At 63.6% G+C, this 21,541-nt stretch overlaps 3 protein-coding genes across 3 annotated transcripts; all 3 read right to left on the bottom strand.

Annotated features, from left to right (window-relative positions):
- Positions 1–4,771: 4,771 nt before the first annotated feature.
- On the bottom strand, positions 4,772–8,135 carry LOC121232488 (G2/M phase-specific E3 ubiquitin-protein ligase-like). Its single transcript, XM_041118849.1, is given in 13 exon segments — positions 4,772–5,498; positions 5,608–5,857; positions 6,041–6,077; positions 6,079–6,160; positions 6,312–6,425; positions 6,649–6,750; positions 6,844–6,925; positions 6,928–7,005; positions 7,089–7,137; positions 7,140–7,217; positions 7,498–7,599; positions 7,693–7,784; positions 8,121–8,135. Coding segments are annotated over 13 exon segments (1,803 nt in total). The 5' UTR covers positions 8,131–8,135.
- A 2,776-nt stretch (positions 8,136–10,911) lies between these two features.
- LOC115333412 (serine/arginine repetitive matrix protein 1-like) lies at positions 10,912–14,471 on the bottom strand. Its single transcript, XM_041118850.1, is given in 11 exon segments — positions 10,912–11,930; positions 12,114–12,232; positions 12,385–12,498; positions 12,720–12,839; positions 12,841–12,888; positions 12,890–13,078; positions 13,162–13,286; positions 13,566–13,667; positions 13,761–13,852; positions 14,186–14,309; positions 14,436–14,471. Coding segments are annotated over 10 exon segments (1,971 nt in total). The 5' UTR covers positions 14,229–14,309; positions 14,436–14,471.
- Positions 14,472–16,939: 2,468 nt separating this feature from the next.
- On the bottom strand, positions 16,940–20,655 carry LOC115333413 (serine/arginine repetitive matrix protein 1-like). Its single transcript, XM_029996321.1, is given in 10 exon segments — positions 16,940–17,956; positions 18,140–18,261; positions 18,746–18,851; positions 18,943–19,105; positions 19,186–19,310; positions 19,590–19,606; positions 19,609–19,690; positions 19,783–19,874; positions 20,208–20,331; positions 20,456–20,655. Coding segments are annotated over 9 exon segments (1,767 nt in total). The 5' UTR covers positions 20,251–20,331; positions 20,456–20,655.
- Between the last annotated feature and the right edge of the window lie 886 nt (positions 20,656–21,541).

Genomic DNA, 21,541 nt, shown 5'->3' on the forward strand with positions numbered 1-21,541 from the left:
AAGCCTCTTAGGAAGCCTGGACACTTGTTAGGCTAGCTAGCCCACGCTGAACTCTCTGTTACTATTTGAGTACTGTTGTACTCGGTCCAGCGGGATTAAAGCTAACTAGTGATATGCCTTCTGAACATAGTGCAGCTGTAGCCTCGGGCTCCTAGGACCTTTAGGGAGAATGTCCTCGCTCACAAGCTGAACAAGCTATTTTTGGATTATACAACATGCATGTTAATATACCTGGAGGAATGAAATGCTGATTTAAACCAGCACCTGCCTGCAGCAACAGCTTCCACAGTTGTTCCTAAAATGCTGTGCCGCTCAAATCATTTTTCAAGGGTGCTTCATGCATAAAGCTGCCTGGGGAAGAGAAGGAGAGAGCACGCACATGAAGAGCGGCATTAGGTGCGGGAGGCGAAGAAAACAGCCAGCTATTGCGTCACAGAGAGCTGGTTTTTGCTTCTGGAAGCAACTGGTCTCTCCTTTTTCCTCCTCGTTTTGCCACCATCTCTCACACCCTCCCCGTGCAGCGCAAGGTCTCCAAGCACGCACCGCAGGCTGTCAGGGGAGCGGGCGGACGGCGGGCTCCGATGCCTTCAGGGTCAGACAGCTGATACCTACTAACTCCGGTTCAGAAAGCCACCGCTGCCAATCTAAACGAGTTACCCCAGTACCCTGTGCGCACGCCCGCCTGCTAACTACACGGGTTGCCGAAAGGCAGGCGCGTTGTTTCCCCTGCACGAGGGTGTAAGCAGACCGCAGCACCGCAGAACTGCCTACCCCGAAATGCCTGCCGCAGAGCCGCCGGGGGACGAGAACTCCCTGCTTCGGAGAAGCCCACGCCGAGCTCGGCAGAAGCGAAAAGATCGACGGCGGCAGCCCCGCCGGGAAGGAAAAACGCCCGCCAACGACAGAGCGAATGGCACGGCGCCTAGCGCCGCGGCGGCGCTCCCTTCCCCTCTCCCGGGCGCCATCTTGCCCGGCACCGTGCAGCGGCCCGCGGGCTCCGGCCGGCGGCCCCCCGAGGCTGTGGCGCGGGTGCCACCCTCAGGCAGAGCCGTGACAGCTCCGGCGGAGGGACCGGCTTTCCAGCCTCGTCTGGCACGGCCCGGCCCGGCACGGCCGGCGTGTCGCCGCCGCTGACAGACCTGGTGTTGCCAGTGGAACGTTCTCGTATTTTCGGTACCTCAGCTAGATGTGATAGCCCCAACGTCTGACTTGGAACGCCGCGGGGGAAACCGTGGGCTTGTAAGGGGAGAAAGGGTATGTCAAAAGGCAAAGGGGGTGAAGGGGCAGACTGAGCAAAGATACTAAACTTTCTTGTTTGCAGCATCCTCAAATATGACGGGCAAAACAGTATTATGAAAAAAACCTACTAAATTTTAAGACGTCAGAACGTGCCACCGTCATAATTTTGCAAAGACGTAAAAATCTTGTAAAAGGCAGTCAGGTATTCCTTTGGCCAGTCATATCAGTTCAATAAAGAGATTTGATACAGCAGTCTTTATTCTTAAAATATTCCAAGGACCTCAGTAATCTGAGTGATTAGATTCCAGGAGAGCACTGATGGTTAGCAAAACAAATCAGCCATTTTGTATAAGCATCAATGCTGATCCATGTGTAAGTGCACATTTACTAGAAAGAGGATTTTCTACTAATGTGCTACTGCGTAATATAGTCTCTCCTGGCAAACTGCTACAAAAATGTTCCTTTTTGTGGTAAACAGCTTAGTGCTCCTTCACCTCCTCCAGCTACCCTACATGAAAATCCATGCAGGCTGAAACGTGCAGCTGTACAAACTCACTGATAGCAGGTGCCCAGTACTTTTATTCCTTTGCTAATTACTGGGGCTTTGATGTACCTGTTTCTAGTTCAACGCCCATCAAAGTGGCCTGGAAAGATTAGTCTCGACTGAAACTCTGTACTGCTGTAAATAGTAGGTCATTAGGTCTCGTGTATCTCTCTGCAATGCACTGTGTCTAGCGGTTAAGAGTTGTGAAGCTCTGGATCACAGGAAAGCAGTGCATTAGAACATCAGTGCTACAGGAATTCTTAGGAGAAAATCAGAGTGTGCAGAAGTAGTAAGGCAGTATACTGCAAAATGTGGCATTTATTAAAACTAGAAATCAGAAAGAGAAAGGATCATGCGCCACAAAACCCCATTCAATTTAAGGTCTCACGAAGCAGCATGACACACCAAGGTATTTAAAAATGGAGTCTGATCTCGTGGCTTTCAAAGACAAAGCCTGTTACCTATAAACTTACCTTTTCATGTTTGCAACAGAATATGTTAAAGTAAGTAAATAATTTTTTTTATATCTGTTTTCAGACTTCCACAATGCATTCTAAAGACAGGAAAAAAAATGAAAACATGACTCAGACAAACTTCAGAAGGCATAGAGGAGAAAACAAAAAGAACAGAACTCCAGAAAAAATACAGTTTTTCTTCTTCATCTACTCAGCACTTTGGCTATTTGTATTTTGATCTTCTGTCCTCTAACTTGTCCCTCTGAAGACAAGACATTCAGCTTTCTTCTCTCAACGGTGTATTTCCCCAATCTTGGACTTGCCATTGAAATGCTGGTTTACCTGAAATAAACAAGTGATTCTCAGTGGAAGAGACTTGCACAAGCCTCCCCCCTGCTGACCATTCACCTCTACCAGTGCTCACAGTCATCTCCTAACACACCTGAGCTTCCCATCCTTCTGTGAGGGAAAGATTAGGCAAAAGTCTAGGAAGGAGTAGGTAGGGTAGGAAAGACTGAAACCTTCTCTTGCTAGCTGCTTTCTTGAAGGCCTACGAGGATGTTTCATGGAGGAAGAAAAAAGCAACACGAGGGAAGTATAGAGCAGAGGCCATTTACCCTCAGAAACTTACTGTACCTGGGCTAGCTACAGGGCAGCCAAGGGAGCTGTTTCATCAGTCCCTGGGAGTCTTTGGCAACGGTGCTGCAGTACGAGCTTCAACCCAGAGGCAGGAGGAGTCACCTGGGCAGGTGAGCGCCCAGGCAGCAGGACATTTCCCCACCAAGCACCACTGAGTCCACTACCGAACCTGCCAGGACAAAAACCAGAGGGTGTCTCAGGCCCCACCAGAGCAGGCAAAAAGGAATGCCAAGTCCGGGACTGGAGAACCCAGGTCCAAAATGCAATCCGGGACCAGGATAGAAACCCGGAACCCCCAGAAGCCCTTCTGCAATACTAGCGGGCTGACGCTGCTGAGAGGGACTAGGCGCTTCCCAGGCTGCCTCCTTCAGCCGCTGCTTTTAGAGTGTCCTCAGCCATCTTCTACCAGCCACCTTCCGAGCCAAAGGCCGGTGCTCAGGGTTTCCTTCTCAGCAGGCTTTCTGAGATTTCGCTCGGCCTTCCGACGCCAGGGCGTTACGGAGCTCCGTTCGCTAGATGCCGACAGAGGCGAGCGGTGCCAGGGAAAAAGCACCTCGGTTCAGAGCGAGGCCGTGCACGACCACAGCTCTTGGGGCAGCTCCCTTTGAGCTCCGTTGCTCGGGACTGCCTCGGAGCTCACGTGGCGATCCCCCTGAAGAGCACCGCCTGCTCCGGCCGTGTCTAGACCTCGCGTCTTCCCAGTCACAGCAGGCAAGAGCAGAAGGACAAAGCGCTGCCACCGAGTTCTCCTGTGGACCCTCTGTACCTCCTTTCCTTCCTCCTTGCCTCTTTGTTGGCAGGAAAGCCCATCGGGTCTCCCAGGTTCCCCTGCCTTCCTCAGAGAGGACAGCTGCTCCCTGCTGTAATGAATCAACTCGCATGCTGCATCAAGGCCTGTCAGGAAGGCGCTCAGTGCACACACCGTAAGACCACCTGTAGTTTGCCTGAAGAGCAGAGGGTTGTTCACACCTGTACAGCCAGCCCAGGGGATTCTCTTTGCGCTTTGGTCACCGTTATTCTTTGATTCAGCCTTCCAGCTCTGTGCCAACTTCCGCGGAGCTGTGCAGCCGTCACTCTGCAACCAAATCTCTTCTCCTTCCTGCACTAGAAAGGTACTTGCTGGTCTCCAACGGGAGGGAGATCCTTCTGGATGACTGACATTTCCCAGGCCCCCTGTTACCTTGCCGTAGAGCACGTGTGGGTTTTTTGCTCTAAAGGGCGTATGACGGGACTCAAGCCCTCGGTAACAGGTACTGCTCTGGCTCTCCTCAACTCTGAGGAGTACGTTCCTGACCAGGTGTTTGCAGTCTCTCTTAAAAAGGATGTCTTGGCTTGTTCTGCAAGAAGGAAGCCTTCAGCTGGTGCAGCAGCAATCACGTTGGAGAACAGGACCTGGAGCTGGGGAACGGGGAATGGCCTTTGGCTACGGTAGAAACACAAGCTGCAGAATTCTTCATGTCACAAAGACAGACGTGACACCGACCTCAACTTTCCAAGAAAAGGAGCTTTGCCGCTTTGCCCCAGTTCTCACTCACCTGGGCAACGAGGGCGGGAAATGGGTTATAGCCTTGTCGAGAAGGAGAGAGAGTTGAAGCGTGTCAAAAGTCGCTGGGGCCGGGGCGCATGATTTTGGGGGGGCGAGCCGGTGGGCCGTGCCGGGCCACCCTCCCGGCGGCGGGGGCAGAGACCCGAAGCCCACGGCCAAGGCGCGGGGCAGCCGGCCAAGGCCAGCCCGCGAGGAGGGAGGTCTGGGCAAGGTGCTGCCAACCGCCAGGGAGAAGACAACGCTCTGGGCCCAGCCCCTAAGGCTGCCCCCCAAGAAAGGGAGAGGTGGAGGAGGAGGAAGCCGACGAATGAGCGTGGAATGTCCCAGCGCAGAGATTAACGGCCAACTTTATTGTACGGGTGGAGGGGGATCAGGACCAGCGCTCGGGGATGGCGCACGGCTGGTCCCGTGGCGGCGTCCGGGCCGGCTGTAGGGGTTTTGCTCCCGGCGTTGCAAGCGGGAGCAGTCTCGCACCCGCACGGGCCCAGGGGGGCTGGAGCTTCTGCTGCTCTCGAGCGCTGGGGAGCCGCTGGAGGACCCCGATGCTGCCTGGCTGGCGGTGCTGGGGCTGCTGGTCTCGGGTGCCGGGGAGCTGTGGGACGGCCCCAGCGCCGCCTGGCTGGGGGTGCTGCTCTCAGCACTTGGTGCTGGCGCACGGCTCCTGTCGTGGCGTCTTCCGGGCGGGCTGTAGGGATGTTGGGCCCGGCGTTGGAAGCGGGAGCGGTCTCGCACCCGCACGGGCCCAGGGGGGCTGGAGCAGCTGCTGCCCTGAAGTGGTGGGGAGCCGCAGGAGGACCCCGATGCTGCCTGGCTGGCGGTGCTGGGGCTGCTGGTCTCCGGCGGTGGGGAGCCGCTGGAGGACCCCACTGGCAGCTGGCTGGCGGTGCTGGGGCTGCTGGTCTCCGGCGGTGGGGAGCCGCTGGAGGACCCCACTGGCAGCTGGCTGGCGGTGCTGGGGCTGCTGGTCTCGGGTGCCGGGGAGCTGTGGGACGGCCCCAGCGCCGCCTGGCTGGGGGTGCTGCTCTCAGCACTTGGTGCTGGCGCACGGCTCCTGTCGTGGCATCTTCCGGGCCGGCTGTAGGGATGTTGGGCCCGGCGTTGGAAGCGGGAGCTGTTTCGCACGCGGTCGGGCCCAGGGGGGGCTGGAGCGGCTGCTGCCCTCAAGCACTGGGGAGCCTTGGGACGGCCCTGATGCTGCATTGCCGGGGCTGCCGGTCTGCGGTGCCAGGGAGCCGTGGGGTGGCCCGAATTCCGCCTGGCTCCCAGTGCTGGGGCTGCTGGTCTCCAGCGCTGGGGAGCCGCAGGAGGACCCCGCTGGCAGCTGGCTGGCGGTGCTGGGGCTGCTGGTGTCGGGTGCCGGCGAGCCGTGGGAAGGCCCCGATCCTGCCTGGCCGGCAGCGCTGGGGCCGGCGAGCTCCGAGCTGGCACTGGAGGCTGTAAGGGGAAGCAGGAAGGTCAAGGGCACGGCCCCCAGGCCCGGGGCAGGATAGGCCAGAGCGGTGCCCCCAGCCGTCCTAGAGCAGAGAGGCTTCTGCCAGGCCCACCCTGGGCTCCCGCTGCCAGGCCTTGCCTGGCCCCTGGCCCCAGCCAGGGGCAGCCGGGCGCTTTGCCTCTTACCGGTGCCCAGGCCAGCACACGCGTCGCACTCCCAGCTTGGCCGTGCTGCTCCTCAGGTCGGAGCAGCGTCTGTGGGTGCCCTCGGCAGCGCAGGAGCAGCACAGGAGCAGTTGCCAGGGCCTGGGAAGCAAACGGTTCACGGCTGTGAGGACAAAGTGACCGCAGCACGGGATTGTCCGGCCGAGCTCTCGGTCTCAGTGCTTGCGCTTCGAGCCCTTGGCGAGACGGCGTTCCCAGTACAGAGCCCCGGGGTGCAGCTTTGGCAACTTACCCCTCTTCCTCTGCCTGCTCCCTGCCTCCTGGACAAAGGCACTCCCTGGCATCGCAGCGGCTGTGCCTCTCACTTAGTGCTGCGTATGCACGCCTGTTCTCCCACGATGGCAGTCTGATGGAGAAAGGAAAATGGAGGAGCCCCTGCTGCCCCGGCATAAGGGAGATGCAGGGCGTCCCTGCTCGCCCCCCCCCCTGCCCTGTTTCCCGCTCCTCCCTGAAGCTGAAGCCCCGACCCGCGGGACAGCGGAGGGCCAGGAAGGACTGCTGGGGCAGCCCCTGGCGCGGCACAGCGCTTGCAGCCTCCTGTCTTGGGAGCCGGCCCGAAGGACACCAACCTGAAGGGGATTCGGATGCCCATGGTGAGCATTTCCGAGAGAAAGAGCTCCTTATCTCTACAGAGTGGGCACTGGAAAGCAAGAAATGCCGGCGCACAGAGCCTGTCCCTGCAGGAGGAGAAACATAAGGAGCATGAGCGAGGCCCTGGGTGCTGCCGAGCCCTGCCGTGCCCCGGGGCAGGGAACGGCTCCTACCTGGATGCAAGCCCCCTGTGGAACCAGGCGTGTTTGCACGCTGGGCACACCATGGTGCCGTAGGACTTTCTCTCCTCCACGAGGTCAGGCAGATGAGGCAGGTGGTGTTCTCCTCCGGAGCCGCCTCCCCTGCCTGCTCTGGGCGGTGCTGCCAGCAGTAGGCCTGGGGGCAAGAGGAAAGGGATGGGCGAGGGGAGAAGCGCTGGCTCCTTCCCCGGGTGGCAGCCAGGAGGGGAGAGGATGGTACCTGTACCGAAGAGCGAACTGGGTGACGCATCCACCCTCCACGGCACACAGGGGAGATGGACGCTGCGGTCGCAGCCCATTTCCCAGCAGGAGATGGCGGCCCCGCTCTCGCCACAGACGAAGCAGTGCTGGAAAGAGCAGAGCAGCCCCCATCAGCGGCAGCCTCAGGGCCGCCACGGCCAGCCCCACGCCTCCGGGCAGGGCGCAGGATGTGGCCGCTGCTGGGTCACACCCCGCAGATGCGCCTGTCGGACGAGGCTCCTGTGCTGGAGCCTCTGCGGAGCTGCTGGGAGCGAGACTCCTGTCCCAGAGCCCGCTGGAAGGGCTGGGATTTCTTTCTCGGGTCTGGGCTAGGGCTCCCGCAAACGTCTCCCGGCACAGATCTCCCCGGTCTTGTCAGGCGCTCACCTTCTGCGCTGCCCGCGCGATTGTACGTCGAATATCCTCGGGGAGAAATCCCATGAGTCCTGCTTCCCTGTCCCCTCGCTGAAAAAGCTCGTTGGCAAAAAGCTGCGGTAGAGGAGAGAGGAGGAGCTGCTGAGGAGAGCGTGGCAGGGACTGCCTGTCGGAAAGCAAGCTGGAGGGAGCCCCGGCGTAACTCACCAGGCAAAAGACGTGGGCACAGAGCCCTCGCTTCTCCAGTTTGTCCCCGCAGAGAGCCGGGTCAGCCTCTGCCCGGCGACACAGCAGGCACGCTGGAGGGGGAGAGGAGCAAACGCCGGTGGGAACGAGCACCTCTGCGGGGCCGGGGGAAGCGTCCCTGAGGGATTGCCCCCAAGGGCCTGCTCTGCCCCTGCCGAGCTGGCTGATGGGCAGGGCTGGAGGCCTGGGAGAGGAAGGGGGCATTGCAAGGCACGGGGGTCCCAGCAGGTGCCCACCGCCCAGCCTGGGCCCCGCTGGCTGAGGACAGGAGGGGCCCTGCCCCGGGGGTGCTCGGGAGCTCCTGCCTCCCCCTGCCACCGCTCTCGGCCCCACGCTGACCGCCCCGACAAGCCCTCTGCTACGCTGCGGGAGGGCTGCTTTGCTCTCACCCTGCTCCATCGAGTCGGGGGGGCCGTCTGCTTCCCTCGCGGACAGGGCGCACGTCAACGGCGAGCGCTCGGAGAGTCCCTGTCCCAGCAGCGCCGGGTGTCTCCTCCAAACGCTCCTCTGCCGACTCTGAGGGAGAAGCCGGAGGCGGGTGAGCTTGCGGCACAGGCCCAGCGCCCCGAGGCCTGGGGCCCCCCTCCTCCCTCGGCAGCCCCGCACAAGCCCCGTCCCTCCCCTGCCCTCTCCTCACCTCACCGGCTCGCACTGACGGACGGCCTGTGCCCAGCGTTCCTTCTTGTGGGCTTGCCCCCGCGGGTCACGGTGGCCACTGTGACTCACGCACCGCGGCCTGCGTGCGCCCCAACTACGGGCAGGGACGCCCTCTGCCACCTGCCGCCCGCTCTGAGGCGGCCACCGCCTCGCAGGGGTTGCGTCGAAGTGCCGAGGCGGGGGCCCGAGCCCTCGGCACCGCGTCACCGGGGCGGCCGCTCCTGGCGGCGAGGGCAGAGTCCCGATGCCGGGTCCCCCGGGGCAAGCCGTCGAGGGGGACGCTGTTTGGCCGAAAGGTCTGTTGGGGCAGCGCGGACTCCAGGGCTCCAGCCCTGGCCTGAGGGAACTCTGCGCTCCTGCCCCCGGCACGGGGGAGCGCTGCCAGCAGGTCGGGGAAGGCGATCCTTCCCCTCTGCCGCCGCAACGGTAAGGCTGCGTCGCAAGTACTGCCTCCGGTGCGGGCTCCCCGGCACAGGGGACGGGAGCGACCTTGGAGCCTGGCCTGGCTCGCACGTGCCATCCGCTCAGAGGCGGTGGGTGGCCGGGGCACAGCACGGCACCTCAGGGCGGCACCCGCGAAGTCGCAGGTGTGCCCAACAAGGGCCTGAGGTCTCAGGTGGCCCAACAAGGGCCTGAGGACTCCTCAGCGCTTTGGCGATGTTGCCGCCCCCGGAACTTTCTAGCGGGTGGGGACCGCAAGCTGGGGAGTCGCGGCGGGAAACGGCCTTTTTTCCGTGGCAAGGAACTGCCTTTCAGAGTCAGCGTGAGCCTTTCCGTGGTGGGGTAGGAAACCGCGAGTGGCTGTGGGGCAGCTTCGGAGGGGGCGGGTGGGAGCGTTGATCTGTTGGAGGGCTGGAAAAGGCTCTCCAGAGGGATCTGGACGGGCTGGATCGATGGGCCGAGGCTTGTCAAGCACTGGAACGGGCTGCCCAGGGAAGCGGTTGAGTCGCCATCCCCGGAGGTGTCGAGAAGACGTGTAGGTGTGGCGCTTAGGGACACGGGTTAGCGGTGGACTTGGCAGTGTTAGGTTGACGGTTGGACTCGGTGATCTTAAGGGTCTTTTCCAGCCTAAATGATGCTGTGATTCTAATTACCATTCAGTTATCGCTTAATCGCCATTTGATGACCACGTGATCTTCATTCGATCATCGATTGATTACCACTTGATCATGGCTTCATCGTTAATAAAACCCTCTGAGTTAAGCCCACGGCGACGGTGACTTCTCTGACTAGTTCACCTGTGACACCAGGAAGGACTGGTGGGAGGTGTGATGGTCGGAGGCCGTCTTGGGCTTAGCGACCATGAAATGATAGAATTTTCAGGTTTTGGTGAGGCAAGGAAGGTGGTCAGCAAAACCACCACTATGGACTTCCGGAGGGCAAACTTTGGCCTCTTCAGGACACTGGCTGAGAGAGTCCCTTGGGAGACGGTCCTGAAGGGCAAAGGGGTCCAGGAGGGATGGACATTCTTTAAGAAGGAAATCTTAACGGCTCGGGACCAGGCCATTCCCATGTGCCGCCAGTCGAACCGCGAAGGAAAACGACCGGCCTGGCTGGACGGGGAGCTTTTGCTAGGAGTCAAGAAAAAGGCTATCTTGAAACGGATGAGGTGTAGGGATTGTGGCAAAGGAAAAGGAAAGAGAGAAGAAGACAGAGAGAGAAAAAGGAAGAGAGAAAGATTTCCCCGGTCCTGGGTCCGTCCAGCGTTGGTTCAGTCAGCCGAGGTGTCCGGTCAGCCGAGGGGTCCAGTCCCGGTGGGCTTGCGCACCCGGGGCTTCAGTTTGTGTCCTTTTCTCATCCTTGCCCCTCCTTTGGGCAGGCACCCGAACTCGTCAGGTTAATGAGCAGGCTGTGAGCCTTTGGGCTTGGGGGTCATTTGTGGAGTAACTTCTCCTTCCCTGCAGAGACGGCCATTGTTTGATCTTTGTATCAGAAGAGCTTCTCAGAAGAGGGAGCTGCGCACCCTCCAGGACGCCCTCCCCCTCCTGTTGCTGATGTCTGAGCTGATGGGCTTTTCACCTTGGTTCCTTGCTGTGCAGGGTTTGTCTTAAGCAGAACTTGCCCCACCACAATGTTTGAGACATTAACTCTTTTAGTCTCTCACAACACCGACCTCAACTTTCCAAGAAAAGGAGCTTTGCCACTTTGCCCCAATTCTCACTCACCTGGGCAACGAGGGCGGGAAATGGGTTATAGCCTTGTCGAGAAGGAGAGAGAGTTGAAGCGTGTCAAAAGTCGCTGGGGCCGGGGCGCATGATTTTGGGGGGCGAGCCGGTGGGCCGTGCCGGGCCACCCTCCCGGCGGCGGGGGCAGAGACCCGAAGCCCACGGCCAAGGCGCGGGGCAGCCGGCCAAGGCCAGCCCGCGAGGAGGGAGGTCTGGGCAAGGTGCTGCCAACCGCCAGGGAGAAGACAACGCTCTGGGCCCAGCCCCTAAGGCTGCCCCCCAAGAAAGGGAGAGGTGGAGGAGGAGGAAGCCGACGAATGAGCGTGGAATGTCCCAGCGCAGAGATTAACGGCCAACTTTATTGTACGGGTGGAGGGGGATCAGGACCAGCGCTCGGGGATGGCGCACGGCTGGTCCCGCGGCGGCGTCCGGGCCGGCTGTAGGGGTTTTGCTCCCGGCGTTGCAAGCGGGAGCGGTCTCGCACCCGCACGGGCCCAGGGGGGCTGGAGCTTCTGCTGCTCTCGAGCGCTGGGGAGCCGCTGGAGGACCCCGATGCTGCCTGGCTGGCGGTGCTGGGGCTGCTGGTCTCGGGTGCCGGGGAGCTGTGGGACGGCCCCAGCGCCGCCTGGCTGGGGGTGCTGCTCTCAGCACTTGGTGCTGGCGCACGGCTCCTGTCGTGGCGTCTTCCGGGCGGGCTGTAGGGATGTTGGGCCCGGCGTTGGAAGCGGGAGCGGTCTCGCACCCGCACGGGCCCAGGGGGGCTGGAGCAGCTGCTGCCCTGAAGTGGTGGGGAGCCGCAGGAGGACCCCGATGCTGCCTGGCTGGCGGTGCTGGGGCTGCTGGTCTCCGGCGGTGGGGAGCCGCTGGAGGACCCCACTGGCAGCTGGCTGGCGGTGCTGGGGCTGCTGGTCTCGGGTGCCGGGGAGCTGTGGGAAGGCCCCAGCGCCGCCTGGCTGGGGGTGCTGCTCTCAGCACTTGGTGCTGGCGCACGGCTCCTGTCGTGGCATCTTCCGGGCCGGCTGTAGGGATGTTGGGCCCGGCGTTGGAAGCGGGAGCTGTTTCGCACGCGGTCGGGCCCAGGGGGGCTGGAGCGGCTGCTGCCCTCAAGCACTGGGGAGCCTTGGGACGGCCCTGATGCTGCATTGCCGGGGCTGCCGGTCTGCGGTGCCAGGGAGCCGTGGGGTGGCCCGAATTCCGCCTGGCTCCCAGTGCTGGGGCTGCTGGTCTCCAGCGCTGGGGAGCCGCAGGAGGACCCCGCTGGCAGCTGGCTGGCGGTGCTGGGGCTGCTGGTGTCGGGTGCCGGCGAGCCGTGGGAAGGCCCCGATCCTGCCTGGCCGGCAGCGCTGGGGCCGGCGAGCTCCGAGCTGGCACTGGAGGCTGTAAGGGGAAGCAGGAAGGTCAAGGGCACGGCCCCCAGGCCCGGGGCAGGATAGGCCAGAGCGGTGCCCCCGGCCGTCCTAGAGCAGAGAGGCTCTGCCAGGCCCACCCTGGGCTCCCGCTGCCAGGCCTTGCCTGGCCCCTGGCCCCAGCCCAGGGGCAGCCGGGCGCTTTGCCTCTTACCGGTGCCCAGGCCAGCACACGCGTCGCACTCCCAGCTGGCCGTGCTGCTCCTCAGGTCGGAGCAGCGTCTGTGGGTGCCCTCGGCAGCGCAGGAGCAGCACAGGAGCAGTTGCCAGGGCCTGGGGAAGCAAACGGGTTCACGGCTGTGAGGACAAAGTGACCGCAGCACGGGATTGTCCGGCCGAGCTCTCGGTCTCAGTGCTTGCGCTTCGAGCCCTTGGCGAGACGGCGTTCCCGTACAGAGCCCCGGGGTGCAGCTTTGGCAACTTACCCCTCTTCCTCTGCCTGCTCCCTGCCTCCTGGACAAAGGCACTCCCTGGCATCGCAGCGGCTGTGCCTCTCACTTAGTGCTGCGTATGCACGCCTGTTCTCCCACGATGGCAGTCTGATGGAGAAAGGAAAATGGAGGAGCCCCTGCTGCCCCGGCATAAGGGAGATGCAGGGCGTCCCTGCTCGCCCCCCCCCGCCCTGTTTCCAGCTCCTCCGTGAAGCTGAAGCCCAGACTCGCGGGACAGCGGAGGGCCAGGAAGGACTGCTGGGGCAGCCCCTGGCGCGGCACAGCGCTTGCAGCCTCCTGTCTTGGGAGCCGGCCCGAAGGACACCAACCTGAAGGGGATTCGGATGCCCATGGTGAGCATTTCCGAGAGAAAGAGCTCCTTATCTCTACAGAGTGGGCACTGGAAGCAAGAAATGCCGGCGCACAGAGCCTGTCCCTGCAGGAGGAGAAACATAAGGAGCATGAGCGAGGCCCTGGTGCTGCCGAGCGCCTGCCGTGCCCCGGGGGCGAGGGAACGGCTCCTACCTGGATGCAGCCCCTGTGGAACCAGGCGTGTTTGCACGCTGGGCACACCATGGTGCCGTAGGACTTTCTCTCCTCCACGAGGTCCAGGCAGATGAGGCAGGTGGTGTTCTCCTCCGGAGCCGCCTCCCCTGCCTGCTCTGGGCGGTGCTGCCAGCAGTAGGCCCTGGGGGCAAGAGGAAAGGGATGGGCGAGGGGAGAAGCGCTGGCTCCTTCCCCGGGTGGCAGCCAGGAGGGGAGAGGAGGTACCTGTACCGAAGAGCGAACTGGGTGACGCATCCACCCTCCACGGCACAGGGGAGATGGAAGCTGCGGTCGCAGCCCATTTCCCAGCAGGAGATGGCGGCCCCGCTCTCGCCACAGACGAAGCAGTGCTGGAAAGAGCAGAGCAGCCCCCATCAGCGGCAGCCTCAGGGCCGCCACGGCCAGCCCCACGCCTCCGGGCAGGGCGCAGGATGTGGCCGCTGCTGGGTCACACCCCGCAGATGCGCCTGTCGGACGAGGCTCCTGTGCTGGAGCCTCTGCGGAGCTGCTGGGAGCGAGACTCCTGTCCCAGAGCCCGCTGGAAGGGCTGGGATTTCTTTCTCGGGTCTGGGCTAGGCTCCCGCAAACGTCTCCCGGCACAGATCTCCCCGGTCTTGTCAGGCGCTCACCTTCTGCGCTGCCCGCGCGATTGTACGTCGAATATCCTCGGGGAGAAATCCCATGAGTCCTGCTTCCCTGTCCCCTCGCTGAAAAAGCTCGTTGGCAAAAAGCTGCGGTAGAGGAGAGAGGAGGAGCTGCTGAGGAGAGCGTGGCAGGGACTGCCTGTCGGAAAGCAAGCTGGAGGGAGCCCCGGCGTAACTCACCAGGCAAAAGACGTGGGCACAGAGCCCTCGCTTCTCCAGTTTGTCCCCGCAGAGAGCCGGGTCAGCCTCTGCCCGGCGACACAGCAGGCACGCTGGAGGGGAGAGAGCAAACGCCGGTGGGAACGAGCACCTCTGCGGGGCCGGGGGAAGCGTCCCTGAGGGATTGCCCCCAAGGGCCTGCTCTGCCCCTGCCGAGCTGGCTGATGGGCAGGGCTGGAGGCCTGGGAGAGGAAGGGGGCATTGCAGGCACGGGGGTCCCAGCAGGTGCCCACCGCCCAGCCTGGGCCCCGCTGGCTGAGGACAGGAGGGGCCCTGCCCCGGGGTGCTCGGGGAGCTCCTGCCTCCCCCTGCCACCGCTCTCGGCCCCACGCTGACCGCCCCGACAAGCCCTCTGCTACGCTGCGGGAGGGCTGCTTTGCTCTCACCCTGCTCCATCGAGTCGGGGGCCGTCTGCTTCCTCGCGGACATGGCGCACGTCAACGGCGAGCGCTCGGAGAGTCCCTGTCCCAGCAGCGCCGGGTGTCTCCTCCAAACGCTCCTCTGCCGACTCTGAGGGAGAAGCCGGAGGCGGGTGAGCTTGCGGCACAGGCCCAGCGCCCCGAGGCCTGGGGCCCCCCTCCTCCCTCGGCAGCCCCGCACAAGCCCCGTCCCTCCCCTGCCCTCTCCTCACCTCACCGGCTCGCACTGACGGACGGCCTGTGCCCAGCGTTCCTTCTTGTGGGCTTGCCCCCGCGGGGTACGGTGGCCATGGACTGGACAAGCGGGCTGCGTGCGCCCCAAAAAAATAGGGCAGGGACGAGGAAAAGGAAGACGCAGAGGAGGCGGAAAAGCCTAGCAGGGGTGGCTGGAGAAGTGAGAGAGGGGGGCGAGCACCTCGGCAACCGCGTCACCGGGGCGGCCGCTCTGCGGCGAGGGCAGAGTCCGATGCCGGGTCCCCCGGGGCAGCCGTCGAGGGGGACGCTGTTGGCCGAAAGGTGCTGTTGGGGCAGCGCGACTCCAGGGCTCCAGCCCTGGCCGAGGGGAACTCTGCGCTCCTGCCCCCGGCACGGGGAGCGCTGCCAGCAGGTCGGGGAAGGCGATCCTTCCCCTCTGCGCCGCACCGGTAAGGCTGCGTCGCAAGTACTGCCTCCGGTGCCGGGCTCCCCGGCACAGGGGACGGGAGCGACCTTGGAGCCTGGCCTGGGCTCGCACGTGCCATCCGCTCAGAGGCGGTGGGTGGCCGGGGCACAGCACGGCACCTCAGGGCGGCACCGCGAAGTCGCAGGTGGCCCAACAAGGGCCTGAGGTCTCAGGTGGCCCAACAAGGGCCTGAGGACTCCTCAGCGCTTTGGCGATGTGCCGCCCCCGGAACTTTCTAGCGGTGGGACCGCAAGCTGGGGAGTCGCGGCAGAAACGGCCTTTTTCCGTGGCAAGGAACTGCCTTTCAGAGTCAGCGTGAGCCTTTCCGTGGTGGGGTAGGAAACCGCGAGTGGCTGTGGGGCAGCTTCGGAGGGGGCGGGTGGGAGCGTTGATCTGTTGGAGGCTGGAAAGGCTCTCCAGAGGGATCTGGACGGGCTGGATCGATGGGCCGAGGCTTGTCAAGCACTGGAACGGGCTGCCCAGGGAAGCGGTTGAGTCGCCATCCCCGGAGGTGTCGAGAAGACGTGTAGGTGTGGCGCTTAGGGACACGGGTTAGCGGTGGACTTGGCAGTGTTAGGTTGACGGTTGGACTCGGTGATCTTAAGGGTCTTTTCCAGCCTAAATGATGCTGTGATTCTAATTACCATTCAATTATCGCTTAATCGCCATTTGATGACCACGTGATCTTCATTCGATCATCGATTGATTACCACTTGATCATGGCTTCATCGTTAATAAAACCCTCTGAGTTAAGCCCACGGCGACGGTGACTTCTCTGACTAGTTCACCTGTGACACCAGGAAGGACTGGTGGGAGGTGTGTGATGGTCGGAGGCCGTCTTGGGCTTAGCGACCATGAAATGATAGAATTTTCAGGTTTTGGTGAGGCAAGGAAGGTGGTCAGCAAAACCACCACTATGGACTTCCGGAGGGCAAACTTTGGCCTCTTCAGGACACTGGCTGAGAGAGTCCCTTGGGAGACGGTCCTGAAGGGCAAAGGGGTCCAGGAGGGATGGACATTCTTTAAGAAGGAAATCTTAACGGCTCGGGACCAGGCCATTCCCATGTGCCGCCAGTCGAACCGCGAAGGAAAACGACCGGCCTGGCTGGACGGGGAGCTTTTGCTAGGAGTCAAGAAAAAGGCTATCTTGAAACGGATGAGGTGTAGGGATTGTGGCAAAGGAAAAGGAAAGAGAGAAGAAGACAGAGAGAGAAAAGGAAGAGAGAAAGATTTCCCCGGTCCTGGGTCCGTCCAGCGTTGGTTCAGTCAGCCGAGGTGTCCGGTCAGCCGAGGGGTCCAGTCCCGGTGGGCTTGCGCACCCGGGGCTTCAGTTTGTGTCCTTTTCTCATCCTTGCCCTCCTTTGGGCAGGCACCCGAACTCGTCAGGTTAATGAGCAGGCTGTGAGCCTTTGGGCTTGGGGGTCATTTGTGGAGTAACTTCTCCTTCCCTGCAGAGACGGCCATTGTTTGATCTTTGTATCAGAAGAGCTTCTCAGAAGAGGGAGCTGCGCACCCTCCAGGACGCCCTCCCCCTCCTGTTGCTGATGTCTGAGCTGATGGGCTTTTCACCTTGGTTCCTTGCTGTGCAGGGTTTGTCTTAAGCAGAACTTGCCCCACCACAATGTTTGAGACATTAACTCTTTTAGTCTCTCACAACACCGACCTCAACTTTCCAAGAAAAGGAGCTTTGCCACTTTGCCCCAATTCTCACTCACCTGGGCAACGAGGGCGGGAAATGGGTTATAGCCTTGTCGAGAAGGAGAGAGAGTTGAAGCGTGTCAAAAGTCGCTGGGGCCGGGGCGCATGATTTTGGGGGGCGAGCCGGTGGGCCGTGCCGGGCCACCCTCCCGGCGGCGGGGGCAGAGACCCGAAGCCCACGGCCAAGGCGCGGGGCAGCCGGCCAAGGCCAGCCCGCGAGGAGGGAGGTCTGGGCAAGGTGCTGCCAACCGCCAGGGAGAAGACAACGCTCTGGGCCCAGCCCCTAAGGCTGCCCCCCAAGAAAGGGAGAGGTGGAGGAGGAGGAAGCCGACGAATGAGCGTGGAATGTCCCAGCGCAGAGATTAACGGCCAACTTTATTGTACGGGTGGAGGGGGATCAGGACCAGCGCTCGGGGATGGCGCACGGCTGGTCCGCGGCGGCGTCCGGGCCGGCTGTTGTAGGGGTTTTGCTCCCGGCGTTGCAAGCGGGAGCGGTCTCGCACCCGCACGGGCCCAGGGGGGCTGGAGCTTCTGCTGCTCTCGAGCGCTGGGGAGCCGCTGGAGGACCCCGATGCTGCCTGGCTGGCGGTGCTGGGGCTGCTGGTCTCGGGTGCCGGGGAGCTGTGGGACGGCCCCAGCGCCGCCTGGCTGGGGGTGCTGCTCTCAGCACTTGGTGCTGGCGCACGGCTCCTGTCGTGGCGTCTTCCGGGCGGGCTGTAGGGATGTTGGGCCCGGCGTTGGAAGCGGGAGCGGTCTCGCACCCGCACGGGCCCAGGGGGGCTGGAGCAGCTGCTGCCCTGAAGTGGTGGGGAGCCGCAGGAGGACCCCGATGTGCCTGGCTGGCGGTGCTGGGGCTGCTGGTCTGGTGGGGAGCCGCTGGAGGACCCCACTGGCAGCTGGCTGGCGGTGCTGGGGCTGCTGGTCTCGGGTGGGGGAGCTGTGGGAAGGCCCCAGCGCGCCTGGCTGGGGGTGCTGCTCTCAGCACTTGGTGCTGGCGCACGGCTCCTGTCGTGGCATCTTCCGGGCCGGCTGTAGGGATGTTGGGCCCGGCGTTGGAAGCGGGAGCTGTTTCGCACGCGGTGGCCCAGGGGGGCTGGAGCGGCTGCTGCCCTCAAGCACTGGGGAGCCTTGGGACGGCCCTGATGCTGCATTGCCGGGGCTGCGTCTGCGGTGCCAGGGAGCCGTGGGTGGCCCGAATTCCGCCTGGCTCCCAGTGGGGGGCTGTGGTCTCCAGCGCTGGGGAGCCGCAGGAGGACCCCGCTGGCAGCTGGCTGGCGGTGCTGGGGCTGCTGGTGTCGGGTGCCGGCGAGCCGTGGGAAGGCCCGATCCTGCCTGGCCGGCAGCGCTGGGGCCGGCGAGCTCCGAGCTGGCACTGGAGGCTGTAAGGGGAAGCAGGAAGGTCAAGGGCACGGCCCCCAGGCCCGGGGCAGGATAGGCCAGAGCGGTGCCCCCGGCCGTCCTAGAGCAGAGAGGCTCTGCCAGGCCCACCCTGGGCTCCCGCTGCCAGGCCTTGCCTGGCCCCTGGCCCCAGCCCAGGGGCAGCCGGGCGCTTTGCCTCTTACCGGTGCCCAGGCCAGCACACACGCGTCGCACTCCCAGCTGGCCGTGCTGCTCCTCAGGTCGGAAGCAGCGTCTGTGGGTGCCCTCGGCAGCGAAGGAGCAGCACAGGAGCAGTTGCCAGGGCCTGGGGAAGCAAACGGGTTCACGGTGTGAGGACAAAGTGACCGCAGCACGGGATTGTCCGGCCGAGCTCTCGGTCTCAGTGCTTGCGCTTCGAGCCCTTGGCGAGACGGCGTTCCCGTACAGAGCCCCGGGGTGCAGCTTTGGCAACTTACCCCTCTTCCTCTGCCTGCTCCCTGCCTCTGGACAAAGGCACTCCCTGGCATCGCAGCGGCTGTGGCCTCTCACTTAGTGCTGCGTATGCACGCTGTTCTCCCACGATGGCAGTCTGATGGAGAAGGAAAAATGGAGGAAGGAGCCCCTGCCCCGGCATAAGGGAGATGCAGGGCGTCCCTGCTCGCCCCCCGCCCTGTTTCCAGCTCCTCCGTGAAGCTGAAGCCCAGACTCGCGGGACAGCGGAGGGCCAGGAAGGACTGCTGGGGCAGAGCCCCTGGCGCGGCACAGCGCTTGCAGCCTCTGTATTGGGAGCCGGCCCGAAGGACACCAACCGAAGGGGATTCGGATGCCCATGGTGAGCATTTCCGAGAGAAAGAGCTCCTTATCTCTACAGAGTGGGCACTGGAAGCAAGAAATGCCGGCGCACAGAGCCTGTCCCTGCAGGAGGAGAGAAACATAAGGAGCATGAGCGAGGCCCTGGTGCTGCCGAGCGCCTGCCGTGCCCCGGGGGCGAGGGAACGGCTCCTACCTGGATGCAGCCCCTGTGGAACCAGGCGTGTTTGCACGCTGGGCACACCATGGTGCCGTAGGACTTTCTCTCCTCCACGAGGTCCAGGCAGATGAGGCAGGTGGTGTTCTCCTCCGGAGCCGCCTCCCCTGCCTGCTCTGGGCGGTGCTGCCAGCAGTAGGCCCTGGGGGCAAGAGGAAAGGGATGGGCGAGGGGAGAAGCGCTGGCTCCTTCCCCGGGTGGCAGCAGGGGGAGAGGAGGTACCTGTACCGAAGAGCGAACTGGGTGACGCATCCACCCTCCACGGCACAGGGGAGATGGAAGCTGCGGTCGCAGCCCATTTCCCAGCAGGAGATGGCGGCCCCGCTCTCGCCACAGACGAAGCAGTGCTGGAAAGAGCAGAGCAGCCCCCATCAGCGGCAGCCTCAGGGCCGCCACGGCCAGCCCCACGCCTCCGGGCAGGGCGCAGGATGTGGCCGCTGCTGGGTCCCACCCCGCAGATGCGCCTGTCGGACGAGGCTCCTGTGCTGGAGCCTCTGCGGAGCTGCTGGGAGCGAGACTCCTGTCCCAGAGCCCGCTGGAAGGGCTGGGATTTCTTTCTCGGGTCTGGGCTAGGCTCCCGCAAACGTCTCCCGGCACAGATCTCCCCGGTCTTGTCAGGCGCTCACCTTCTGCGCTGCCGCGCGATTGTACGTCGAATATCCTCGGGGAGAAATCCCATGAGTCCTGCTTCCCTGTCCCCTCGCTGAAAAAGCTCGTTGGCAAAAAGCTGCGGTAGAGGAGAGAGAGGAGCTGCTGAGGAGAGCGTGGCAGGGACTGCCTGTCGGAAAGCAAGCTGGAGGGAGCCCCGGCGTAACTCACCAGGCAAAAGACGTGGGCACAGAGCCCTCGCTTCTCCAGTTTGTCCCCGCAGAGAGCCGGGTCAGCCTCTGCCCGGCGACACAGCAGGCACGCTGGAGGGGAGAGAGCAAACGCCGGTGGGAACGAGCACCTCTGCGGGGCCGGGGGAAGCGTCCCTGAGGGATTGCCCCCAAGGGCCTGCTCTGCCCCTGCCGAGCTGGCTGATGGGCAGGGCTGGAGGCCTGGGAGAGGAAGGGGGCATTGCAGGCACGGGGGTCCCAGCAGGTGCCCACCGCCCAGCCTGGGCCCCGCTGGCTGAGGACAGGAGGGGCCCTGCCCCGGGGTGCTCGGGGAGCTCCTGCCTCCCCCTGCCACCGCTCTCGGCCCCACGCTGACCGCCCCGACAAGCCCTCTGCTACGCTGCGGGAGGGCTGCTTTGCTCTCACCCTGCTCCATCGAGTCGGGGGCCGTCTGCTTCCTCGCGGACATGGCGCACGTCAACGGCGAGCGCTCGGAGAGTCCCTGTCCCAGCAGCGCCGGGTGTCTCCTCCAAACGCTCCTCTGCCGACTCTGAGGGAGAAGCCGGAGGCGGGTGAGCTTGCGGCACAGGCCCAGCGCCCCGAGGCCTGGGGCCCCCCTCCTCCCTCGGCAGCCCCGCACAAGCCCCGTCCCTCCCCTGCCCTCCTCACCTCACCGGCTCGCACTGACGGACGGCCTGTGCCCAGCGTTCCTTCTTGTGGGCTTGCCCCCGCGGGTCACAGTGGCCACTGTGACATCAGCACCGCTGGCCTGCGTGCGCCCCAACTACGGGCAGGGACGCCCTCGGCCACCTGCCGCCCGCTCTGAGGCGGCCACCGCCTCGCAGGGGTGGCTGCGAAGTGCCGAGGCGGGGGCCCGAGCCCTCGGCACCCGCGTCACCGGGGCGGCCGCTCCTGCGGCGAGGGCAGAGTCCGATGCCGGGTCCCCCGGGGCAGCCGTCGAGGGGGACGCTGTTGGCCGAAAGGTGCTGTTGGGGCAGCGCGACTGCAGGGCTCCAGCCCTGGCCGAGGGAACTCTGCGCTCCTGCCCCCGGCACGGGGAGCGCTGCCAGCAGGTCGGGGAAGGCGATCCTTCCCCTCTGCGCCGCACCGGTAAGGCTGCGTCGCAAGTACTGCCTCCGGTGCCGGGCTCCCCGGCACAGGGGACGGGAGCGACCTTGGAGCCTGGCCTGGGCTCGCACGTGCCATCCGCTCAGAGGCGGTGGGTGGCCGGGGCACAGCACGGCACCTCAGGGCGGCGCCGCGAAGTCGCAGGTGGCCCAACAAGGGCCTGAGGTCTCAGGTGGCCCAACAAGGGCCTGAGGACTCCTCAGCGCTTTGGCGATGTGCCGCCCCCGGAACTTTCTAGCGGTGGGACCGCAAGCTGGGGAGTCGCGGCGGAAACGGCCTTTTTCCGTGGCAAGGAACTGCCTTTCAGAGTCAGCGTGAGCCTTTCCGTGGTGGGGTAGGAAACCGCGAGTGGCTGTGGGGCAGCTTCGGAGGGGGCGGGTGGGAGCGTTGATCTGTTGGAGGCTGGAAAGGCTCTCCAGAGGGATCTGGACGGGCTGGATCGATGGGCCGAGGCTTGTCAAGCACTGGAACGGGCTGCCCAGGGAAGCGGTTGAGTCGCCATCCCCGGAGGTGTCGAGAAGACGTGTAGGTGTGGCGCTTAGGGACACGGGTTAGCGGTGGACTTGGCAGTGTTAGGTTGACGGTTGGACTCGGTGATCTTAAGGGTCTTTTCCAGCCTAAATGATGCTGTG

The sequence above is a fragment of the Aquila chrysaetos genome, chromosome 20, assembly GCF_900496995.4.
Source record: "Aquila chrysaetos chrysaetos chromosome 20, bAquChr1.4, whole genome shotgun sequence".
Lineage (NCBI taxonomy): Eukaryota > Metazoa > Chordata > Aves > Accipitriformes > Accipitridae > Aquila > Aquila chrysaetos.